This window comes from Malania oleifera, chromosome 6 (genome assembly GCF_029873635.1).
Source record: "Malania oleifera isolate guangnan ecotype guangnan chromosome 6, ASM2987363v1, whole genome shotgun sequence".
In the NCBI taxonomy this organism is placed as follows: domain Eukaryota; kingdom Viridiplantae; phylum Streptophyta; class Magnoliopsida; order Santalales; family Ximeniaceae; genus Malania; species Malania oleifera.
In genome coordinates, this window is record NC_080422.1 from 21,321,813 (window position 1) to 21,342,136 (window position 20,324).

Here is a 20,324-nt window from a genome sequence, read left to right on the forward strand (position 1 = left end):
GATTTGTTTTAAATAATAGTCAACTTCTTAGAGTTATCAAAGGTTTGTATAGGTTGGATAAGATGGGTACCACTTATATGAGATATGTTTAGTTAATTTTCTTTTGATTTTAGTATATGTTTGTATTTTTCTTTTGTTTGGTTTGATGCATGGGGTGTTTTATTGGCTGTTATGTAATCTCCAAGTGTCTTTTTGTTTCCACTGTATTTCTCCGCCATAAGTGAGAGTTATTAATAAATTTGGGACGGGACCGCTATGTGGGTGGCTTCTGGCTTTTTTTTTTTTTTTTTAAAAAGAACTCATTCTAAGAATATATCTAAAATTTATTTTAAAAAATATTTTAATTATCATTTATGTTTAATCATGTACCATGCACGTGATGTATTATCAGTATATATAAATATGTATAAAGAGGAAAGGAAAGTTAGTATAGATGGATAAATTATACAGAAGATTTTTCCTCGACATGTTTGTGTGCTTATTTTTTAAATTATATATTTATTAAAAATAGGTCGTCCTTTAATATTAATGGATGTATGATCAATTTGCCACATGTTTAGCATTTAAAATGCTGCCACAGACAAGGTAATTGTATAATTTACTATGTAGCCGAGTGAAATGGAGAACAGGGCATTAATGGAATTATGAAACCATGGGGGAGTGCGTGCGCATGATAGCATCATGCATTCTCATGCTTACATACAACCGGCAAAAGAAGCAAAGGAAAAAAGCCTTAATTTATAATTATTACATAAAACAAAATAAAGAAAAAAGAAGATACGAAATTTCCTGTCATTGGAATCTCTCTCTCTCTTTCTCTGTCTCTCTCTCTCTCTCTCTCTCTCTCTCTCTCTCTCTTCACTTTTGTAAATGCTTTAGAGTGAGGTGATTTGCAGTAATGAAGGCTGCCAGGTGAAGAACACGAAAAAGCATGCACACGCCCCTATCCATTTATTCTTTCCTCTGCTGTTCTTCATCTCCCTTAATTTTCTATATATAAGCAACCTCTTCCCACCCCCTCTCTTCCCTGCATTCTATCCCTTCTCTTTAATTCCGAACTCACACACACACATTTATAAATATATAGATATATATTCTCCAAATCCCCACCGGCCCAGTTCATCCCCTCGTTAAGTTTTTCAATACCCATCCTAATTGCATTTTCCATCTTCAGGTAGGTATTTTTTTCAATCCTATGCCATTTCTCCTCCTCCTCTTCCTCTTCAACTGTTCTGTGCTGAGTTTTTTCGAGACGAGTTCGTCAATTTAGACATGTTAGATTCGTTAAATCTATATTTAAGTGAATACTTATAGGGACAGACGGTCAAGACTGGATCCTCGTTATGGTTTTTTTTTTTTTTTAATAATTTTATTGGTGACCATTTTCTAATATTAATTCGTGCTACTTTAAGAAAATAAATAAGAAATTTCTGTCTGGCTGTGATCTGGGATACACTCGAGGCACAGCAGCCCCACCTGCCTCTCCAGGATAATCCCTGGGTACAGCTTTGAATAAACCCAATACTAAAACCCTAATTAGTATTGAGTTTTTATTAGGTGAGAGCTGTGGGGCTTACCACGTACTCTCTCACTTGAAATTTCTAGTTGAAAAAAAAAAAAAAAAAAAAAGAGACAATGCTAAAACCCTTATTTTGATTACTTATTTGAGTGTTTTTGCCTTTGAATGCAGGGAATTAATATATAAGTTTAGAAATGAGCAGGCCGGGAGATTGGAACTGCAGGTCGTGCCAGCACCTTAACTTCCAACGGCGGGATTCGTGCCAGCGGTGCGGCGAACCGAGATCCGGCGGCATGGACTTCGGGGGATTCGGCGGGCGGAGCTTCGGAAGCACCGGCTCCGACGTCCGCCCCGGCGATTGGTACTGCTCCGCCGGAGGCTGTGGGACCCACAACTTCGCTAGCCGCTCCAGCTGCTTCAAATGCGGTGCCTTCAAGGATGAGCCCGCCGGCGGGTATGACTGTGACCTTCCCCGCTTTAGGGGCTTCGGAGGCGGCGCTGGAGCAGGCGGTAGCCGCTCTAGCTGGAAATCTGGAGACTGGATTTGCAGCAGGTGAGAGTATATATATACATAACAATGAATTTTTTTTAAAGAAAAAGTTGATTTTTTTTTTATAAAAAAAAAAAATGCATGACAATTTGATTTGAAATCTTAAAATCAGGACTGGTTAAAGTCTTATTTAAGGCTATGGTGATTAAAAATTAAAATTTAAAGAATCAGATTAATTGATATAATTAAATTTTCAGAGAACAAACAACAATTTGAATGGAACTTAACTGGAACTTTTTCTTTCACTTATGCTATATAAAACAGAGAGACCATTTCGAATTAACTAAATTCTAAATGGAGATTTGTATTTTAATTGTAAGCATTTTAAAAATAAAATTTGGATTTTTTGGAGTGCAGGTCAGGATGCAATGAACACAACTTTGCTAGCAGAATGGAGTGCTTCAGATGCAATGCCCCACGGGAGTCCAACAGCAAATCTTCATACTAGAGAGTCTAGCTAGACTTTTAATTTCCATTTTTGGGTAAGAGCTAATTAATTTCTTATTAAATATTCATCTTCGCCTTTCCAAAATTTTTTTCTAAAAATGACATCTTGATCATGTTTCAAAATTAGTTTCTCATTCTCAAACTTACAAGTTCATTTGGAGCAGGTATTGCAGCCAATGAAGATAATAGAGGAACCCCAAATCACAAAATTTCTCTAGCTAGCGAGTTTTTCTTCTTTCTTTATTTTGTCGTTGGAGTTTGGATGATGAAGTTATAATATTAATGATCCATGGATCAGCATTTTGTTGGGTTCCCCTATAGCTAGCAAGTATAGCAGTGTTAGTTGGATCAGTCTGAGTTCTCGTGTTCTCTTCAATTTATCTACTGGTTATTGTCGTTGTGTTCAGAGAGTTTATTTGTTGTTTGGTACTGCGTGATTTTCTTCAATGGAGATGATTTAATTTTTCACCTCTCTCTCACTTCTGCAGTGTGTGTGATTGAGACTATTATTAATTATAAAAAACTAAAATCAAAGGCTATTTTGATGGAAAAGGCGATTTCAGCATTAATGATCTTGAACAGAAACTGTGATTACTTACTAGCCATTAGCATACGTTGTTTGATTATATTGCCGTGACTAATTAAGATGATTTGGTATTGGTGTTAATAATGATGTATGTAAAATAGGATTCAAGGAGAACTAAGGAAGCAGGCTAAGGTTGGAGATGTCTGATGAGTGCGTCATGAGATTGTTAGTATTTAATGGGAATACCAGAAAAAGTGAATAGAGCATTTTGAACGATTTTTCTTGATAACTAAACATGAAAAGTAAATTTCTTTGACTTTTCTTTTCCTTTCCCAAAGATTTTCTAAGCTCCAAACGAGCTTTTTCTTGTCTAGGCCTAAAGGTTCTTTTGCTCTTTATCAAGAGCTACCTCCTCTCTATTAATGCCTTGGTCTTCAATTTCATTTGGTTTTATGTAGTCATCTAATGAAATAAAAGATACCTAGTTCTACATCCTATTTTGTTAGTTGGTTTCAATAAATAAGGATGAAATCATGACTCGGGAAAAATATTGATTCTCTTGTTTAATGAAATTGTGATTTTGCCTCCCACCCAATGGAATACCATCTCATTTCGTTTTAGAAATATTTTTTAGACGTCTGAAAAGACATCCAATAAGAAAAAAACAAAAATCTTGAATCTCAACTTCAAGATAGAAAACTCAAATTAAGTCGATTTATAAAAATCTCAAATCAAACTTTGATTTTCAAACTATTGTAGCAAATTTCACGTACCAAGAATCGTGTATCATAACTTGAATAGAAAATCTAAAAGAAAAAAATGAAGAAAATTGTGCGTAAAAATTGAGGGCTAAGGTAGGTTAGTACTTAGTCATTACAAAATTATTACCCGATATTTGGCGAAGTTTTAGATTTGTATTTGGATAAGATGTAATATAAAATTGTGTCCAAATTCAAATTTATGATCCGAAATTCAGACTCCAAACATAGTTGTAAAAGAAATTCATGCCTCCACAATAACACTTCTCTCGTATTTGAAAGTATGGCATTTGAATTTTAAATTTTTAATGGCATAAATTTAAATTAAAAATAGTATTAATTTTATATATTTATTTAAAATTTCAAACATATGTTTCCCAACACTACTTAAAGAGGATAAAGAGCTGTCCCTGCGCACTATGCTGTAGCAGTGCCCACCAAGGCACCAACTCTTATACTGGACCCCTATTTTGTAGTCAAGGTATGGGCCTCTTATCCAGAGTTTTTTCCTGGATTATCTTTTTTCAAAAAAATATATTAAATAATATCTCTTTTAGGGAAATATTTTTTAGAATGATTCTGACGTAACTCCAAATAGCGATATTTAAACAAATCTCGCTACTTGGAATAGCGAGATTTACTTTTGACTAAAGGGCTTGTGCTGACGTGTGGCAAATCTCACTACTTGGAGTAGCGAGATTTTCTTGGGATACTTATTACTCTGCCAACCGCCTTTTGATGCGTGGTAAATCTCGCTACTCCAAGTAGTGAGATTTGTTTCAGACTAACCTCACCCGTTCTTCCTCCTTCCTTGTGCGAACAGACAGTACCTTTGTTGCAGAGCCGAGCGTAGGTTACCGTTGAAGGAGATTCCGGAGCGCTCAGGTGACCGTTGCGGGCTTCAAATCGAGAGCTATATAAGAAGGAGATGGGGTAAGTTATGTTTTCTATGTTCGGTGCATAGATTTTTAAATTATTTTTATTTCATCCAAAGCTTTGATAAGAGGAGAGACAGAGTTTGTGATTTGTGTTGAAAGATTCGTGGATAAACACTTTTCTTAAGGTTTGTATTTCATTTTTTTGGTATTTGAATTTAATTTTTTACCGAGAATATTTAATTTTTTCCATTCAAACTATTGTTCAATATTTATTTTTTGGATTGTTGTTTCATTGTAAAATGCATTATCTTTCCTGCCTTAGAATTTGTTGAAGTTTCCTCCACTCACTAAATTTGTTGAATTTCCTTCTACTCTTTTTAATATAATTGTGCAATTATAATTAGATCATATGGTTTACCTTCAAAAGATCGATGGGAAATTTTGTTATTCAATCATTGAATTTCCTTTTGCTGTTTTTGATATAATTGGGCACATCCACTAAAGTTTTTCAAGAACATATAAAGTGGCCATATTCAATTGGATTGTCATCTTGTGACCGCGTTGGTGGAGCGATGGAGGCCAGAGACACACACTTTCCACTTGTCACACAGGGAGGCGACTATCACATTACAAGATGTCGCGGTATTGTTCGGGCTTCCGATTGATGGGTTGCCCGTCACTGGTCGTACAGCTGGACCAGTACAGGATGGAGGCGCCGGTCAGGGGGGAGGACTTCGCCGCATGTGCGATAGATTGTTAGGAGTGGAGCCTCCAAATGGTGAGCTTCTTGGTGCCCGCATTTGCATGCGGTTTCTAGAGGGGGAGATGTTTCTCCAGCTTCCGGTTGATGCCGATGATCACACTATAGCGTGTCACGCACGTGCCCATATGCTGCGATTGATATGTGGGACGCTATTCTCCGACCTATCAGGGAGTTACGCACACTTGATGTTCCTTCCGCTGCTCGCGGAGCGAGCAGAGATACGCCATTATAGTTGGGGTTCTGAGACGTTAGCCTGGCTGTACCGGGAGATGTGCCGCGCCGCAGACGTTTCGTACTCACAGATTGGATGAGCACTCCGCTTATTGTAGGTTTGGGCGTGGGAGAGATTCACGTCGTTAGATCCTACGCGCCGCGGTCTCCAGCATCTTATTCAGAGGGATGAGGACAGACAGCCGATTGACCCAGCTCCACTCGCGTGGAGGTTAGTAACTTCACTTACAATCATTTGGTTGTATATGTATATGTATATTGAGTTGTACTACATACTGGTGGTTAGACCTTGTTAACTTATGTTTCATTTTGTACAGGTAGAGGGATCAGTTGTTGGCACCTAATGTTGCGCAACACACGCTGCCCTGGTACAGATTTGAGCTGGACATGCACCGGGAGCACGAGGTAGTCTCGGTTATGTGTATTGATAGTATTTTGCAAATATTTGCAGATATTCCCGTCCCACCTCTTACATTTACTATATGTATACGTGTAGTTCGTATGGGTGCCCTACATTGATAACATTGTTGCTGACTTACCGACTGGCTATGCAGTTGGGTCGGACCACTGGGTTGCCCGAGTGCCACTCATATGTTTTCATATTGTCGAGTGACATCTCCTAGACCGAGTGATGCGCCAGTTTGGCTTTCGACAGGGCATCCCTAGCCGCTTCTATACTTCGGGGGTCGATGTACGTAGGGAGGACTTGTACGAGATTGATGGTCGCGATCGGGGGAACACGGATTGGGCTGCGGAGCACGCGATGTACGTGACTATGTGGGGACATAGGTGGGAGTACATCGTGGAGGGAGTGCGGGCAGACTGCCCGATGGGTCCGAACGATCCATATTACACGTGGTACAAGTCGATCACACGTCGCTTTGTAGATAGGACTGCGGCGGTCTACATGAGCCTCATACACTTACTCAAACATATACCTAATTTTTTACCGTTTACATTAGCAGTTCAATGTTGTAACCACTATTTTCGTATGCTGCAGGCTGACATATTACACCAGGTCGACTCGCTATCATCAAACCCCGCTGTGAGCGATTTAGCGAGAGCTGGTTTGGACATTGTCTATGAGGACAAGCGACGGATCCCTACCCCACGCCGGCCCCCTGCCCCACGAGGTGGTCGAGCAGCTCTAGTACAAGGGGGTCGAGCAACTACCTCCAGCCGTCCATCGAGTCCGGCCTTATCACCGCCCATTGTATATGAGGAGTATGTGTTTGGGCTGTCCGCATCATATGCCCCATCGACAGCTGCTGATTTTGCGGGACCCTCCAGTAGACCGGAGGATTATCGATCTGACTCTGCTGCGACGCCGTCGATGTCGTACTTACTAGATGACCCTCTCGATGCGGAGGAGGTAGATGCACCCGGGTTGCCAGCTCGGACTCGTCCAGGGACTACATACGATATAACTCCCCGTCCGCTTCACCTAGAGATAGATTATCCAGTACGTATGGGCGGAGATGATAGACATGCAGCCCCTCGACGTGACCGGACGCCAGACGCAGATGAGCAGCCAGGTGAGGGCAATCGCAGACGGCAGCCACCTCGACACCGGAGACGACCTCCATGCGGTACCGAGTAGGTGATATATGTATTTTTTAATTAGTTCATACTTTCATTTGTACATCAGATATATGTTTACAACTTCATTTGTACATAATGTATTTCTTCATTATTCATAATGTAATTTTCTTAATTCTAAATCTATAGAGCAGTACTAGGTAAAGTGCCAAGCAGGTAGAAATTAGTGTAGTAATTGGATATGTTGAATGTATACGAATCTCGTGAATGTAACGTTGTGAACATACTGGCATCAATTATATTTGAATAATGTTTTCTTTGCACAGGTGCGTGGATGGATACGCTCAATTTGTAAACAGGACTGTCGAAATTAGTGTAGTAATTTGATATGTTGAATGTATACGAATCTCGTGAATGTAATGTTGTGAACATATTGGTATCAATTGTATTTGAATAATGATTTCTTTGCACAGGTTCGTGGATGGATACGCTCCATTTGTAAACAGGACTCTGTCGAAATTAGTGTAGTAATTTGATATGTTGAATGTATACGAATCTCGTGAATGTAACATTGTGAACATACTGGTATCAATTGTATTTGAATAATGTTTTCTTTGCACAGGTGCATGGATGAATATGCTCAATTTGTAAACAGGACTTTGCCGAAATTAGTGTAGTAATTTGATATGTTGAATGTATACGAATCTCGTGAATGTAACGTTGTGAACATATTAGTATCAATTGTATTTGAATAATGTTTTCTTTGCACAGGTGTGTGGATGGATATACTCAATTTGTAAACAAGACTCTGCCGAAATTAGTGTAGTAATTTGATATGTTGAATGTATACAAATCTCGTGAATGTAACGTTATGAACATACTGGTATCAATTGTATTTGAATAATGTTTTCTTTGCACAAGTGCGTAGATGGATATGCTCAATTTGTAAACAGGACTTTGCCAAAATTAGTGTAGTAATTTGATATGTTGAATGTATACGAATCTCATGAGTGTAACGTTGTGATATATGATTTAGTCTTTCTATTTATGCTTTTTAGGTTTTATTTGTACTTTTATTTTGACAATATTGAAAGTAACACCAAACGGGCCTCGAGGAAAAAGGAAAGAATTCAATTAGGTGCAATTCAACTTGAATAGGGTTGAAATGTATACTCAGTAAAAGAGCTGTATGATATGATGATTTATCTTTAGAAGTACCCAAAAAAATTAAAATCCTAAAAAGTGTATACCGAGCCATTTGTATTTCTACAACATTTGGTTCGTGGCGTCATTGTCTCCTTCCACTTTCGGATGCTTCAGAATTGTGTTACTCAAGATACAAAATTTTCATGAACATAAGAATTTTAATGTTTTGACCACAAACATATTGCTAATAGATTCTTTGGCAGGGAGCATGTTCATACTAAGATTGATATGGAAACAAGGGTATTTCTTATTTTTGTAAATATAAATTAAGATATTTTTGTTAATTAATACGAAGTTGCGAATCTAGATATAAATGAATAGCTTCAATGAAAAATTTTTATTCTCGATAATGGAATTCGAACCAAATGAGGGAAAACATTGCTGCTTATTTTCTTCTACCCCCATTCTTTCCCACTTCTGGGCCAGCAGCTACCACATCCACCTTAAAATCTTCATCGCTGAAATCATCGTTTTTTTCTGTGCTGCAGCCCTTGATACTTTCTTCCTCGCTAGCACTTGGGGAATTTCATGATAATTCCCAACATCAAGAACAATAAGTTTTGAAATGAGCAGAAGACTCGATAAGTATAATTGTAGTAGTCATTGGAGGAGTAATGACTAGTCTATCTGATCTGAGATCATCAGGGTGTTTCCTTACTTGGACAAATGGTACGGTTTGGAGCAAATTGGTTAGGGTGATTGCTAATCAGAGATGGATTCTGGGGGATCTGAGGGCTAAGGTTGAATTCCTTTTCCCTAGGATTCTCTCTAATCACTCGTTGTGCCTAATTTCCCTTTTTGAAGAGGGGTGTTTGGGAAGACAATCTTTAAAAATTTTCAACATGTGGACTCTAAACCATAACTTTCTCGACATTATCAAACAAGGTTGGGATGCGCAGGTCCAGGGCTTTAAGCAATTCAAATTGGTGAGGTGACTTCAGGGCTTGAAAAAAACTGTAAAGGCTCTTAATGGATCCCATTTCTCCCACATTTCGGCTAGAGCATAGAAGGCTAGGAATGATGTGATCGATCGGCTCAACAAAAACTGCACGACAATCCCTCGGATGGTGACCTACAACTACTACTGAATGAATGGAGAGGGACTGTGAAATGATAGATGGGAAAGGAGAGGAAATGTGAAATGATAGGTGGTCTGGCTGTGTTGGATTTGAAAGCCTGGAATCTTTCCTTGCTCAGAAAAACACTCTGGAATATCCACTCTAAAAAAAACTTTGTGTGGTCCAAATGCGTCAATCAAATCTACCTAAAAGGTTCAAGTCTATGGGAGGCCAGGATAACAAATGATGAATTCTCACTATACAAGAAGCTCATTAGAATTAAGAATCATATTATGTCAAGATGTGCGAACCACCTGGATGCATTGCTTCACCTTTTTGAGGAATGGGACCTCGATCATTCTAGCTCTTCCATTTGCTATAACTTCTGAATAACTAAAGGAACTACGGTTCCTTGGTCCATGGTGGTTTGGAAGAGTGGAAGTACCCCTATACATGCTTTCACTCTTTCGCTGGGAATTATAAGGAAACTACCTACTAGTGATAGGCTTATTGAGTTTGAAGGAAACCTGTATTGTTCCTTTTGGTTGGTAAGAGAGTTGGTCTGCCCTCTACTGTTTATCTCATATGGAATGCCAGAAATATGAAAAGGTTTGAAGGAAAATTCATATCCCCAATGGAGTTAATTGTGACCATTCAGAAACATATATACACAGTACTAGGCCAAAAGGCCCCTAGATTGCTTAGACTCTCTTAAGATCCTGAGTGTTAACTTTATTGCTTGTAATTTTGATGGGGCTCATTTCCCCCCTATATCTTCCCAGTGTTCCATGTAAATACTCATTTTGATCAATATATTTACTTTTCATTTGTACAAACAGTATGATAAATTGATGGATCATCAACTTTCTTTGTGCTAAAGATAGCGGCAATAAATGGAACATAACATTTAAATATTTCCTACTCAATAATAAAATATATAAAGATTTTCCTATTTAATTAAATATAATTAATGTATATTTATAGTGTATGATTGTTATATATTACATTTTAACTAAATTACAAAATTGTAAATTAAGCAAATCTCGCTACTCCAAGTAGCGATATTTAAAGGCGAGACCCTATTCTTGTGGAGATGCGTGGAAGCAAAATCTCGCTACTTGGAGTAGCGAGATTACGTCAAAATCATTCTAGGAAATATTTCCCTGATAGAGGTATTATTTAATATATTTAAAAAAAAAAAGATAATCCGAGAAAAAACTCCTCTTATCCACCAACATACATTTCTAATACATACTACTACTCTATCATATTGACCATGACAGCTTTGGCCCATAAGCCAATCAAGTCGCCCCATCTTAAATCTAGGGCTCTCGGGGGACAAATCTAGCTCAGGATTATTATTTTTGTGTGGTTGAGTAATACTCAAGATTTTAAGCCCAAAGGAATCTCTACCAAAGCCCTCTTTCTGTGTTGGGAAGAGATGGGCTATGAAGGGGATGTGCAAAACATAATGACTCAAAAATAAATTTTTCACAAGTCCAATCAACACTAAGTAGAATAATTAATAATCTAAAAGTAGAAATACATAACCAAACACATAAAATCAGCCACACAATTACAAAAAGAACACCAAAATTTACATAAAAAATTCTTTGGTGTGAAGGAAAAAACCAAAAGTTCACTTCCAATCTTCCACTATTTTAAATTAATAGGTTACAATAGGTATTCCCTAACTAAAAATAGAGGCATACATCGACAACAATCATCAAGAATCACAAATTCTTAGCTTAGAAAATTAATATGAGTCATCACCATCAAGGTGGACTCAAACTTGAATGAGAAATATTGGAGAGGCCTCACGCAAAACATGGATTGTTGTCCAAGACACAACCAAATTACAGAACTCTTAATGATCTAAATAACGAAGGATGAGTCACGAACAATCTATCAAAATTTCAGTTCAATCAGACAAAAAATCATCATCCTATCGTTAAGATCAAGCTGACTACACAGACACCTTCAATCCTAAATTTTCAGCAAATAATTTCCTTCTCTCCCTCACTCTTTCTTAACTATTGCAAGGATGCACGAAACTCTTTTTTTTTTTAGCAAGAGCTTCCCAAAAAAGAGTGTTTATTTACTTCTCAAAAATGGCCCTTCACCTCCCAAGGAAAGTTGCACTTCATTCCAAGATAACAATTGGGGTACCAAAGTACTCTTTACTTCCACTTGGAAATGAAATTTACTTGGGCATTCCAAGAGAATCATTCGTGCGCTTAGGACATCCTGTGCACATAGGAGGGAAAACCAACACTCTATTGAGAATTTCAGCTTGATTACGAATTTAATCCAATATTTAGTAGATAAGAATGAAATTAAGCATTCATTAATAGAAGAAAATTAAAATCCAGCATGTACAAAACCCAAAAAATTAACAATTTTTTTTTTTTTAATTTTTTGAATTCTCACATATCTAAATGCAATTGATTGCTTTGTCTCCTATAATTTTAATGGCGACAAAAAAAATCTGTGCAAGGTCAACAAAAACGGATTTCAAATTCCAAGTCATAATTCTATGCTTCCAAACGAACGATGTAGAAACGTTTTGGATGATTTTTCATTTGCTAATTTAATAAATAATATTTTTACATAATTTGAATTAACATCGTGTATTGTTTCATAATTTAATACACAGTGTATTGTTTCTTAAAATTGGAGTGGAGCACTTTGAACCTGGTTCTGCCACTGCTACTCCATGCCTGTCACAGCCTCCATCAGCTTTCGCAATTATGCATTATCTGATCCACAACATCAGCAGACATTTCCACTGCTTCACCCACTACAATTAATCAACCTAATATGAAGGAGATATGTTAACACAAACTTCAAAAGGAGCACCAAAGAACACAGGCCGAGTTCCTCCAGTACTCTTCAGGAATATTTAATAAAAAAAAAAAAAAACCCTGCAATACCCTTCCAAAAAATAAAAAAATAAAAGTCATTTTAGTGCTTGCTGGGCTAAAACAATTTTGGTAAGAAAGATAGTGATTAAATCATGTCCATTCATTATTTAAATTGTTACATGGCAGTTTATTAGGAGTGCAAAAGACAATGAAGCTCTAACCCCTGACAGGGAGAGGATTCGAAATTGGTGGCAACTTAGTTTGAAAGCTGAGGCATGTGTATGTGTGCCTGAAGGTGTTGTGATCTCACTAGGATAAAGAAGTATTTTTTCTAGTGTAGGCATCCTATTTTATCCAAGGTCAGCTAAACAAAATTTCAATTTTGTTTTTTTTTTTAAAAGAAAAGTGGTTTTTTTAATTTAGTTTTGAAATTTACTTTTTTTTTTTTTAGTTCATTTTATTTTTGTGCTATTTAGGGTCTTTCCCCTTGAGTTGACCATTTCTCTCTCTCTCTCTCTCTCTCTCTCGTTGGCTTTGTGGAGCCTAGTTGCGTTTGATCCGAATGATGACCCGACTTGAATTAATGTTGCGTGATTTTTGATGAGAGATTTTAATTTTTTGGACCCGTTTCGTAGCCCATTGTTGTGCGCAGGATATAAAATTGTTGTTATGATAATTAGGATTTAATGACCGTCGTTTTTGTGTGAGAGAGATGCAGTTTCTGAGAGAGAGCCATGATGGATCCATATCCAGTCAAAGCAGACGGCTGCTGCTCCTTCAACATCTACGGCGCCGGCTGCTCCTCCGTCACCCTTTGCTGCTCCACCTACTCTGCCAGACGTGTTGACATTTAGCCACCGCCCATTGAATTTTTGCTCCCCCTTGTGTATATATGTGTGTGGAGTTGTGGATGACAGTGTGGTGTGTTGCAGTGTGCATAAGAGTGCAGAGTTTGAGAGAGTGTGTTGCAGTGTAAGCTACGTGAAGTAGAGAATTTGTGTAGAGAGAGAGAGCTGTAAGAGTTGAGTGATTGTATCCTCCTCCTCCTCTGTATTTGTCCCAGTACATAGTAATCTCTCGCTCCCGTGGACATAGGTCGGAATTTGGCCGAACCACGTAACTCTAGTGTCAATATTTGTGTGTGTGTGCTTTGTTTATTTTTCTCCATTAATTACTTGATTTGTAGAACCCCAACAAAGTGGTATCAGAGCGTATTGTTGGAGTAGAATTTCATATCGGAGAAAATTCCCTGATTTTTGAGCCTCTGTCTAGTAGCTCAAAATTTAATTTTGAGACTACCACCGAACTCCCTTCATCCAGACGAAGCTAACAGTATGAACCGGAGCTCCAAACGACATCAGACGACGTCACACGCGCCGCCAATGTCCAGGGGACATTTCCACCCGCCAGACGCACCTACACGCGCCGGCAAAGGGTCGACTGGTCACCCGACTCACTCCTACGCTCCGATGAAAGCCCGGCGAATTAAAAAAAGGAGGAAGACGACGGCCACATAAGCGCCACGTTGCCCGAGACCCGCGCAGCGTCAGCGTCCAGTCAGCCTGCCGCGTCAGCGCCACGTCGCCCGACCACGTCAGCGCACGTCAGTCGGGACCCGCGACCAGTCAACGCCATGTGGCGTCTAGTCAGTCGCCCAGGCAGTGCCACGTCAACATAGTTGACCAAGAGTTGACCAGTTTTGGCCAAAGTTTGACCAGGCTTTTCAAAGCCATTTCTGGTCCGTTTTTTGAACAACTTAAGCCATTCCTAGGGTTTTCGACCATTCCGGACGCAACCGTACATTCAGTTTCTTGAGATTCTACCCCAATTTTTCTATAAAAGCAAGTTAGTGCTTAAAATCAATGGAGGAGTCAGACTCTGGTACTATGATCAAGCTCACAGCCTCCAATTACACTCTGTGGAGGTCTCGGATGGAGGATCTCTTTAATTGTAAGGATCTGGCAGATCCTTTGGATTATAAAGGTATGAAACCAGATTCCGTCAAAGATGATGATTGGAGAAGAATGAATAGGAAGACCATTGGTCAAATCAGACAATGGATTGACCATAAGGTATATCATCACGTCGCACAAGAGACTGATGCTTATAGACTTTGGGAGAAGTTAGAAAACATGTACCAGGCTAAGACTACTCGCAACAAAGCCATGTTAATGAGACGGCTTGTTAATCTGAAGTTAAAAAGCAGGACCTCTATAGCTGAACATACTAGTGAGTTCCAAAACCTAGTAAATCAGCTTTCATCTGTGAAGATGGATCTTGGCGATGAAGCAGAAGTATTGCTGCTTCTTAGCTCCGTACCAGACAGCTGGGAGACATTGGTTATCACTCTCAGCAATTCAGCTCCTAACGGCAAACTTACCATGGCGATGGTAAAAGATGCCTTATTCAATGAAGAGGCCAGGAGAAAAGAGACAGGTGCAGATCAGTCACAAGCCTTTGTTACTAAAACCAGAGGCCGACCTCAAGGAAGTACCAGTACCAGAAGTCGAGGCAGAGGCAGAGGTAGAAGCAAATCTAGAGAAAGGTCCCAGGATCGCGGCAGATTCAGTGATGGTAGAAATTGGCAAAGAGGAAAAATATCTTGTTACTATTGTGGCATTGAAGGCCATATAAAGAAAGATTTTCAAAAATTTTGACGGGATCATGGTCAAAGTAGCCAGCAACAAAAGGAGGAAGGTGAGAACTCGGTCACCTTAACCCAAGATATATCAGTCTTTTCAGTTGATGAAGATGCATGTTGTCATATTGGGAACCACGACACTGAATGGGTGGTAGACACAGCAACCCCCTACCATGCCACTCCCCACAAAGAATTCTTCACGATGTATAAATCTGGAGATTTTGGTACAGTAAAGATGGGGAACACTAGTTCTTCTCAGATCGTGGGAATCGGAGACGTGCAGATTGTGACCAATATTGGTTGCACCATAACACTAAAGGATGTTCGACATGTCCCAGACCTTCGGCTCAACCTTATTTCTGGGGCAGCCCTTGATAAACAGGGCTATGAAAGCTACTTTGGGAAAGGTGCTTGGAAATTGTCAAAAGGTAATTTGACAATAGCACGAGGATGCATTTGCTGCACATTGTACAAGACGCAGGTGAAGATTTGTACTGATGCCATCAATGTAGCGGAAGATGAAGCATCACCAAACCTATGGCATAAGAGACTCGGACATGTGGGTGAAAAAGGGCTCCTTACACTGGCGAAGAAGGCATTTATCAAAATCACAGAAGTTATTGCCTTGAACTCATATGATCATTGCTTATTTAGGAAACAACATAGAGTTTTATTTAGTTCCTCTACGAAGAGAAGGTCAAAACCATTGAGTTTGGTACATTCTGACGTATGTGGACCCATTGAAGTAGAATCTATCGGCGGCAACAAGTATTTTGTTACCTTTATTGACGACACTTCAAGGAAGGTGTGGGTATATTTTCTGAAAACAAAGGACCAGGTATTTAAATATTTCAAGGAATTTCATGCTATGGTGGAGAGGCAAACAGGGAAGAAATTGAAGTGCCTCCGGACAGATAATGGAGGCGAGTATACTTCCAACGAGTTCAGAGCATACTGTACTGAACGTGGTATTAGGCATGAAAAGATGGTCCCACGTACCCCACAACATAATGGTGTAGCTGAAAGAATGAATCGAACCATTATGGAGAGAGTTAGAAGTATGCTCAGTATGGCTAAATTACCTAAGCCATTCTGGGGGGAAGCTATTCGTGCCGCATGTTACCTTATCAACAGATCACCGTCAAAACCACTTAATTTTGGAATTCTAGAGAAAGAATGGACCAGAAGAAAAGTTTCTTACACTCATCAAAGAGTGTTTGGGTGCAAAGCTTTTGCATATATATCTAATGAGCAGAGGCAAAAGCTCGACGTGAAGTTCATTCCATGTATCTTTATTGGCTATGGAGATGATGAATTCGGCTACAAATTATGGGATCCAAAGAGGAAGAAGGTCATTAGATTGAGAGATGTGGTTTTCCATTAAAATCAGGTGTTTGAGGACTTTGAACCACAATCAAAGTCTAACCAGCCTAGTTCTAGTGCTCCAGTCATTGTAACGGATCCTACACCATCATATTCTCCCACAAACCATGGAGAATTGCAGGAAGATCCTTTGGAAACAGATGTAGATGGTGTTGAGCAGGGGTAGCAACAACCCCCTTCACCAGAAATTGCAGAATCATCACATCAGTCAGATGATGAAGTATATCCTCCTCCAGAAGAAGCTGAGCCCAAAAGATCTGAAAGAGGTCGTGTTCTGATTCCGTCGAGAAGATATCCATAATCAGAATATCTTTTACTCACTGATGAGGGGGAGCCAGAAAGTTTCCAAGAGGTCCAGTCTCATACCGACAAAGCCAAATGGATAGAAGCTATGAAAGCAGAGTTGAATTCTTTACATAAGAATCAAACGTATGAGCTGGTAAGACTTCCCAAAGGGAAGAGAGCACTAAGGAACAAATGGGTGTTCAAGCTTAAGAAAGATGGTAGTGGACAAATAGTGACGCATAAAGCCAGATTGGTCGTCAAAGGTTTCGAACAGAAGAAAGGCATTGACTTTGACGAGATATTTTTGCCAGTAGTGAAAATGACAACAATTCGAGTCATACTCGGATTAGTAGCCAAGTTAAATCTAGAGCTTGAACAAATGGATGTGAAGACAACCTTCCTACATGGAGACTTGGAAGAAGACATCTACATGGAGCAACCAGAAGGATTTGAAGTTCCAGGGAAGGAACACCTAGTCTGCAGGTTGAAAAAAAGTCTCTATGGCCTTAAGCAAGCATCGAGATAATGGTATAGAAAATTTGACTCTTTCATGGTGAGTCACAGATACAAGAGGACTGCAGCAGATCAGTGTGCATATGTTCAGATATTTCCAGATGGTAGTCTTGTCATACTACTACTCTATGTCGATGACATGTTGATCATTGGTTAGGATGCAAGCAAGATCAACAAGTTAAAGATGGAATTGTCTAAGTCTTTTGAAATGAAGGACTTAGGCCCAGTTCAGCAGATCTTAGGCATCAGGATCCGTCGCGACAGGAAAGCCAGAAAGTTATGGTTATCACAGGAGAAGTATATTGAACGGGTAATCAAAAAGTTCAACATGGAAAGTGCCAAGCCAGTAAGTACTCCACTGGCTAATCATTTCAAGCTAAGCAAGAAGTTGTCTCACTCATCAAGGGAAGAAATGTCAATAGTCCCATACTCATCAGCAATTGGAAGCTTGATGTACGCAATGGTGTGTACGAGACCAGACATTGCCCACGTTGTAGGCGTTGTGAGCAGGTTTCTTTCCAATCCAGGGAAAGACCATTGGGAAGCTGTGAAATGGATTCTCAAGTACTTGAAAGGTACATTGGGATTATGCTTATGTTTCGGGGAAGCTGAACCAATCTTGGAGGGTTACACTGATGCAGACATGGCTGGTGATCTTGATGGAAGAAAGTCCACATCAGGTTTTTTGTTCACCTTTGCAGGGGGAGCTGTATCATGGCAGTCAAAATTGCAAAAGTGTGTTGCCCTATCCACAACAGAAGCAGAATATATTGCCGCAGCGGAAGCTGGGAAGGAGATGTTATGGTTAAAGCAATTTCTTCAAGAGTTAGGAGTCAAACAGGAAGAATATAAGGTACATTGTGATAGTCAAAGTGCACTGGACTTGAGCAAGAATTCAATGTACCATTCCAGAACAAAACATATTGACATTCGCTATCATTGGATACGCGAAGTGATGGAACAACAACTATTGAAGCTAGTCAAAATTCATACTAAAGAGAATCCGGCAGACATGTTAACAAAGGGGCTAACTTATGAGAAGCTCCAGCTATGTAGGGATATAGCTGGGATGGACGTCAATATAAGATTAACATATTATTCTCCTCCTATGGGTATGGAGGGGGAGAATTGATGGATCCATACCCAGTCAAAGCAGATGGCTGCTGCTCCTTCAACATCTACGGCGCCGGTTACTCCTCCGTCACCCTTTGCTGCTCCACCTACTCTTCCGGACGTGTTGACATTTAGCCACCACTCGTTGAATTTTTGCTCCCCCTTGTGTATATATGTGTGTGGAGTTGTGGAAGACAGTGTGGTATGTTGCAGTGTGCATAAGAGTGCAGAGTTTGAGAGAGTGTGTTGCAGTGTAAGCTGTGTGAAGTAGAGAGATTGTGTAGAGAGAGAGAGCTGTAAGAGTTGAGTGATTGTATCCTCCTCCTCCTCTGTATTTTTCCCAGTACATAGTAATCTCTCGCTCCCGTGGACGTAGGCCGGAATTTGGCCGAACCACGTAACTTTGGTGTCAATATTTGTGTGTGTGTGCTTTGTTTATTTTTCTCCGTTAATTACTTGATCTGTAAAACCCCAACAAGCCACACTCTGTAATTTTTCACTGATAATAGTTAAATCTCTACAATTTCATGGACATAGGCAAATTGCCTAACCTCATAAATACTGTTTTGTGCATACGATTGATTTTTCTTTGACGTATATTTTTGTCTATTTTATTTCTCACGGGATTTAGGAATTTTGTGTTAATTCCCTAGATCTCTCTCTCAACCTCACATATCACTTTGATATTCATTTATGAGGAAAATGAATTAAAATTGCAAACAAGAGTTAATAAGAGTTTGATTATTACATAATTCAAATATCTGAGTACATGTAAAATAAAATTTTGAAAAATTCAATAGGTGGTCTTCAAGTATGGGGCATTTTGCTTGGTCAATCTCTCTCTTTAGGAAAAGAGCCAAAAATCCCAAAAAAAAAAAAATAATAGAGTAGAGCAGTGAGGGAGTCCACTATACTGTTTGTAAAGAAACTAGGAAAAACCATACAGAGCATTATACTTTAAAGGAGATATGTATGCATGGAAGTATAGTGCATGTAATGGGAGGGATGGAGTTGGAGGATAGCAGTTACAACTTGTGAAATCAAAATAGAATTTTCTGTATTTCTCAAATTATTTTGTACAAGTCAATACAAACTATTTATAATACAATCTCTACTCTAAATATGGAAACATTCTCCTAAAAGAATCTCACTCAATAATATACAATACACACTCCCTAAATCTCTCCAATATATACGGGATCTCTCCAATATCCACAAGATTTCTACACTCCCCCTCAAGTAGGATCATAGATATTGATTATGTCCAACTTGCAGATGAAATCATCAAAACTTTGTTGGACTAACGCTTTGGTAAAGATGTATGCAGTTTGTTCCTTGGTAGGTACATACGTTATACAAATGGTTCCTTCTTCAACCTTATCTTTGATAAAGTGTCGGTCCATTTCTACATGCTTAGTCATGTCATGTTAAACTGGATTGAGAGAGATACTGACGATTGCTTTGTTATCACAGTAGAGTTTGATATGGAATTTCACAGGGATCTATAATTCTTCCAAGAGTTTTCGTAATCACTGTCCTTCACATATCCTTTGTGTAGCTGCCCTAAATTTAGCCTCAACACTACTTCGAGCCACTACATTATGTTTTTTACTCCTCCAAGTCACCAAATTTCCCCATACAAAGGCGCAATATCCGGTGGTAAACCTTCTATCTTCTAGTAATCCTGCCCAATCTGTATCTATGAAAACTTCTACTTCCTTACTTTCACACTTCTTGAAGAAGAGTTCTTTCCCGGCCCAGAGAGCCCTTAAGATACCTAAGGATCTTGTACACAGCATCTAGGTGAGTCTTTTTGGGTGAATGCATGTGCTGGCTTACCACACTAACTGCAAATGCAATGTCAGGTCTAGTATGTGATAGATACATAAGTTTACCAACCGATCTCTGATACCTCTCCTTTTCAACCAATATTCCGCAGTCTTCAACTCTCTTTACTACTTCAATGGGGGTTTCACTAGGTTTTCATCCAAGCATGCCAATTTTGGTTAGGAGATCAAGGATACACTTTCGCTGAGAGACAATGATACCC

General features: G+C 39.1%; 2 protein-coding genes across 4 annotated transcripts; both read left to right on the plus strand.

The window, feature by feature from the left end:
• Positions 1 to 807: 807 nt before the first annotated feature.
• LOC131157179 (uncharacterized) lies at positions 808 to 2,984 on the plus strand. 3 transcript variants are annotated; one of them, XM_058111140.1, is made up of 4 exons: positions 808 to 912; positions 1,691 to 2,072; positions 2,427 to 2,551; positions 2,681 to 2,984. In XM_058111140.1, exons 2-3 carry the CDS (start codon positions 1,714 to 1,716, stop codon positions 2,515 to 2,517), a joined length of 450 nt encoding a protein of 149 aa, XP_057967123.1. In that variant the 5' UTR covers positions 808 to 912; positions 1,691 to 1,713; the 3' UTR covers positions 2,518 to 2,551; positions 2,681 to 2,984. The 3 variants fall into 3 exon arrangements, with proteins under 3 accessions (XP_057967123.1, XP_057967125.1, XP_057967124.1); XM_058111142.1 differs by having other exon boundaries at positions 898 to 1,174; XM_058111141.1 differs by lacking the exon at positions 808 to 912 and adding an exon at positions 1,439 to 1,557.
• A 1,318-nt stretch (positions 2,985 to 4,302) lies between these two features.
• On the plus strand, positions 4,303 to 7,518 carry LOC131157180 (uncharacterized). Its single transcript, XM_058111143.1, has 3 exons — positions 4,303 to 5,883; positions 5,990 to 6,077; positions 6,227 to 7,518. The coding sequence occupies exon 3, from the start codon at positions 6,304 to 6,306 to the stop codon at positions 7,270 to 7,272; it is 969 nt and encodes a 322-aa protein (XP_057967126.1). The 5' UTR covers positions 4,303 to 5,883; positions 5,990 to 6,077; positions 6,227 to 6,303; the 3' UTR covers positions 7,273 to 7,518.
• The last annotated feature ends 12,806 nt before the right edge of the window (positions 7,519 to 20,324 follow it).

What these genes read in the sequence shown, in the direction of transcription:
- LOC131157179 (XM_058111140.1), top strand. Translation starts at nt 1,714, where the DNA reads ATGAGCAGGCCGGGAGATTGGAACTGCAGGTCGTGCCAGCACCTTAAC. An exon ending in GGAGACTGGATTTGCAGCAG is followed by an intron (nt 2,073 to 2,426) that starts GTGAGAGTATAT and finishes TTTGGAGTGCAG; the next exon opens with GTCAGGATGCAATGAACACA.
- LOC131157180 (XM_058111143.1), top strand. Translation starts at nt 6,304, where the DNA reads ATGCGCCAGTTTGGCTTTCGACAGGGCATCCCTAGCCGCTTCTATACT.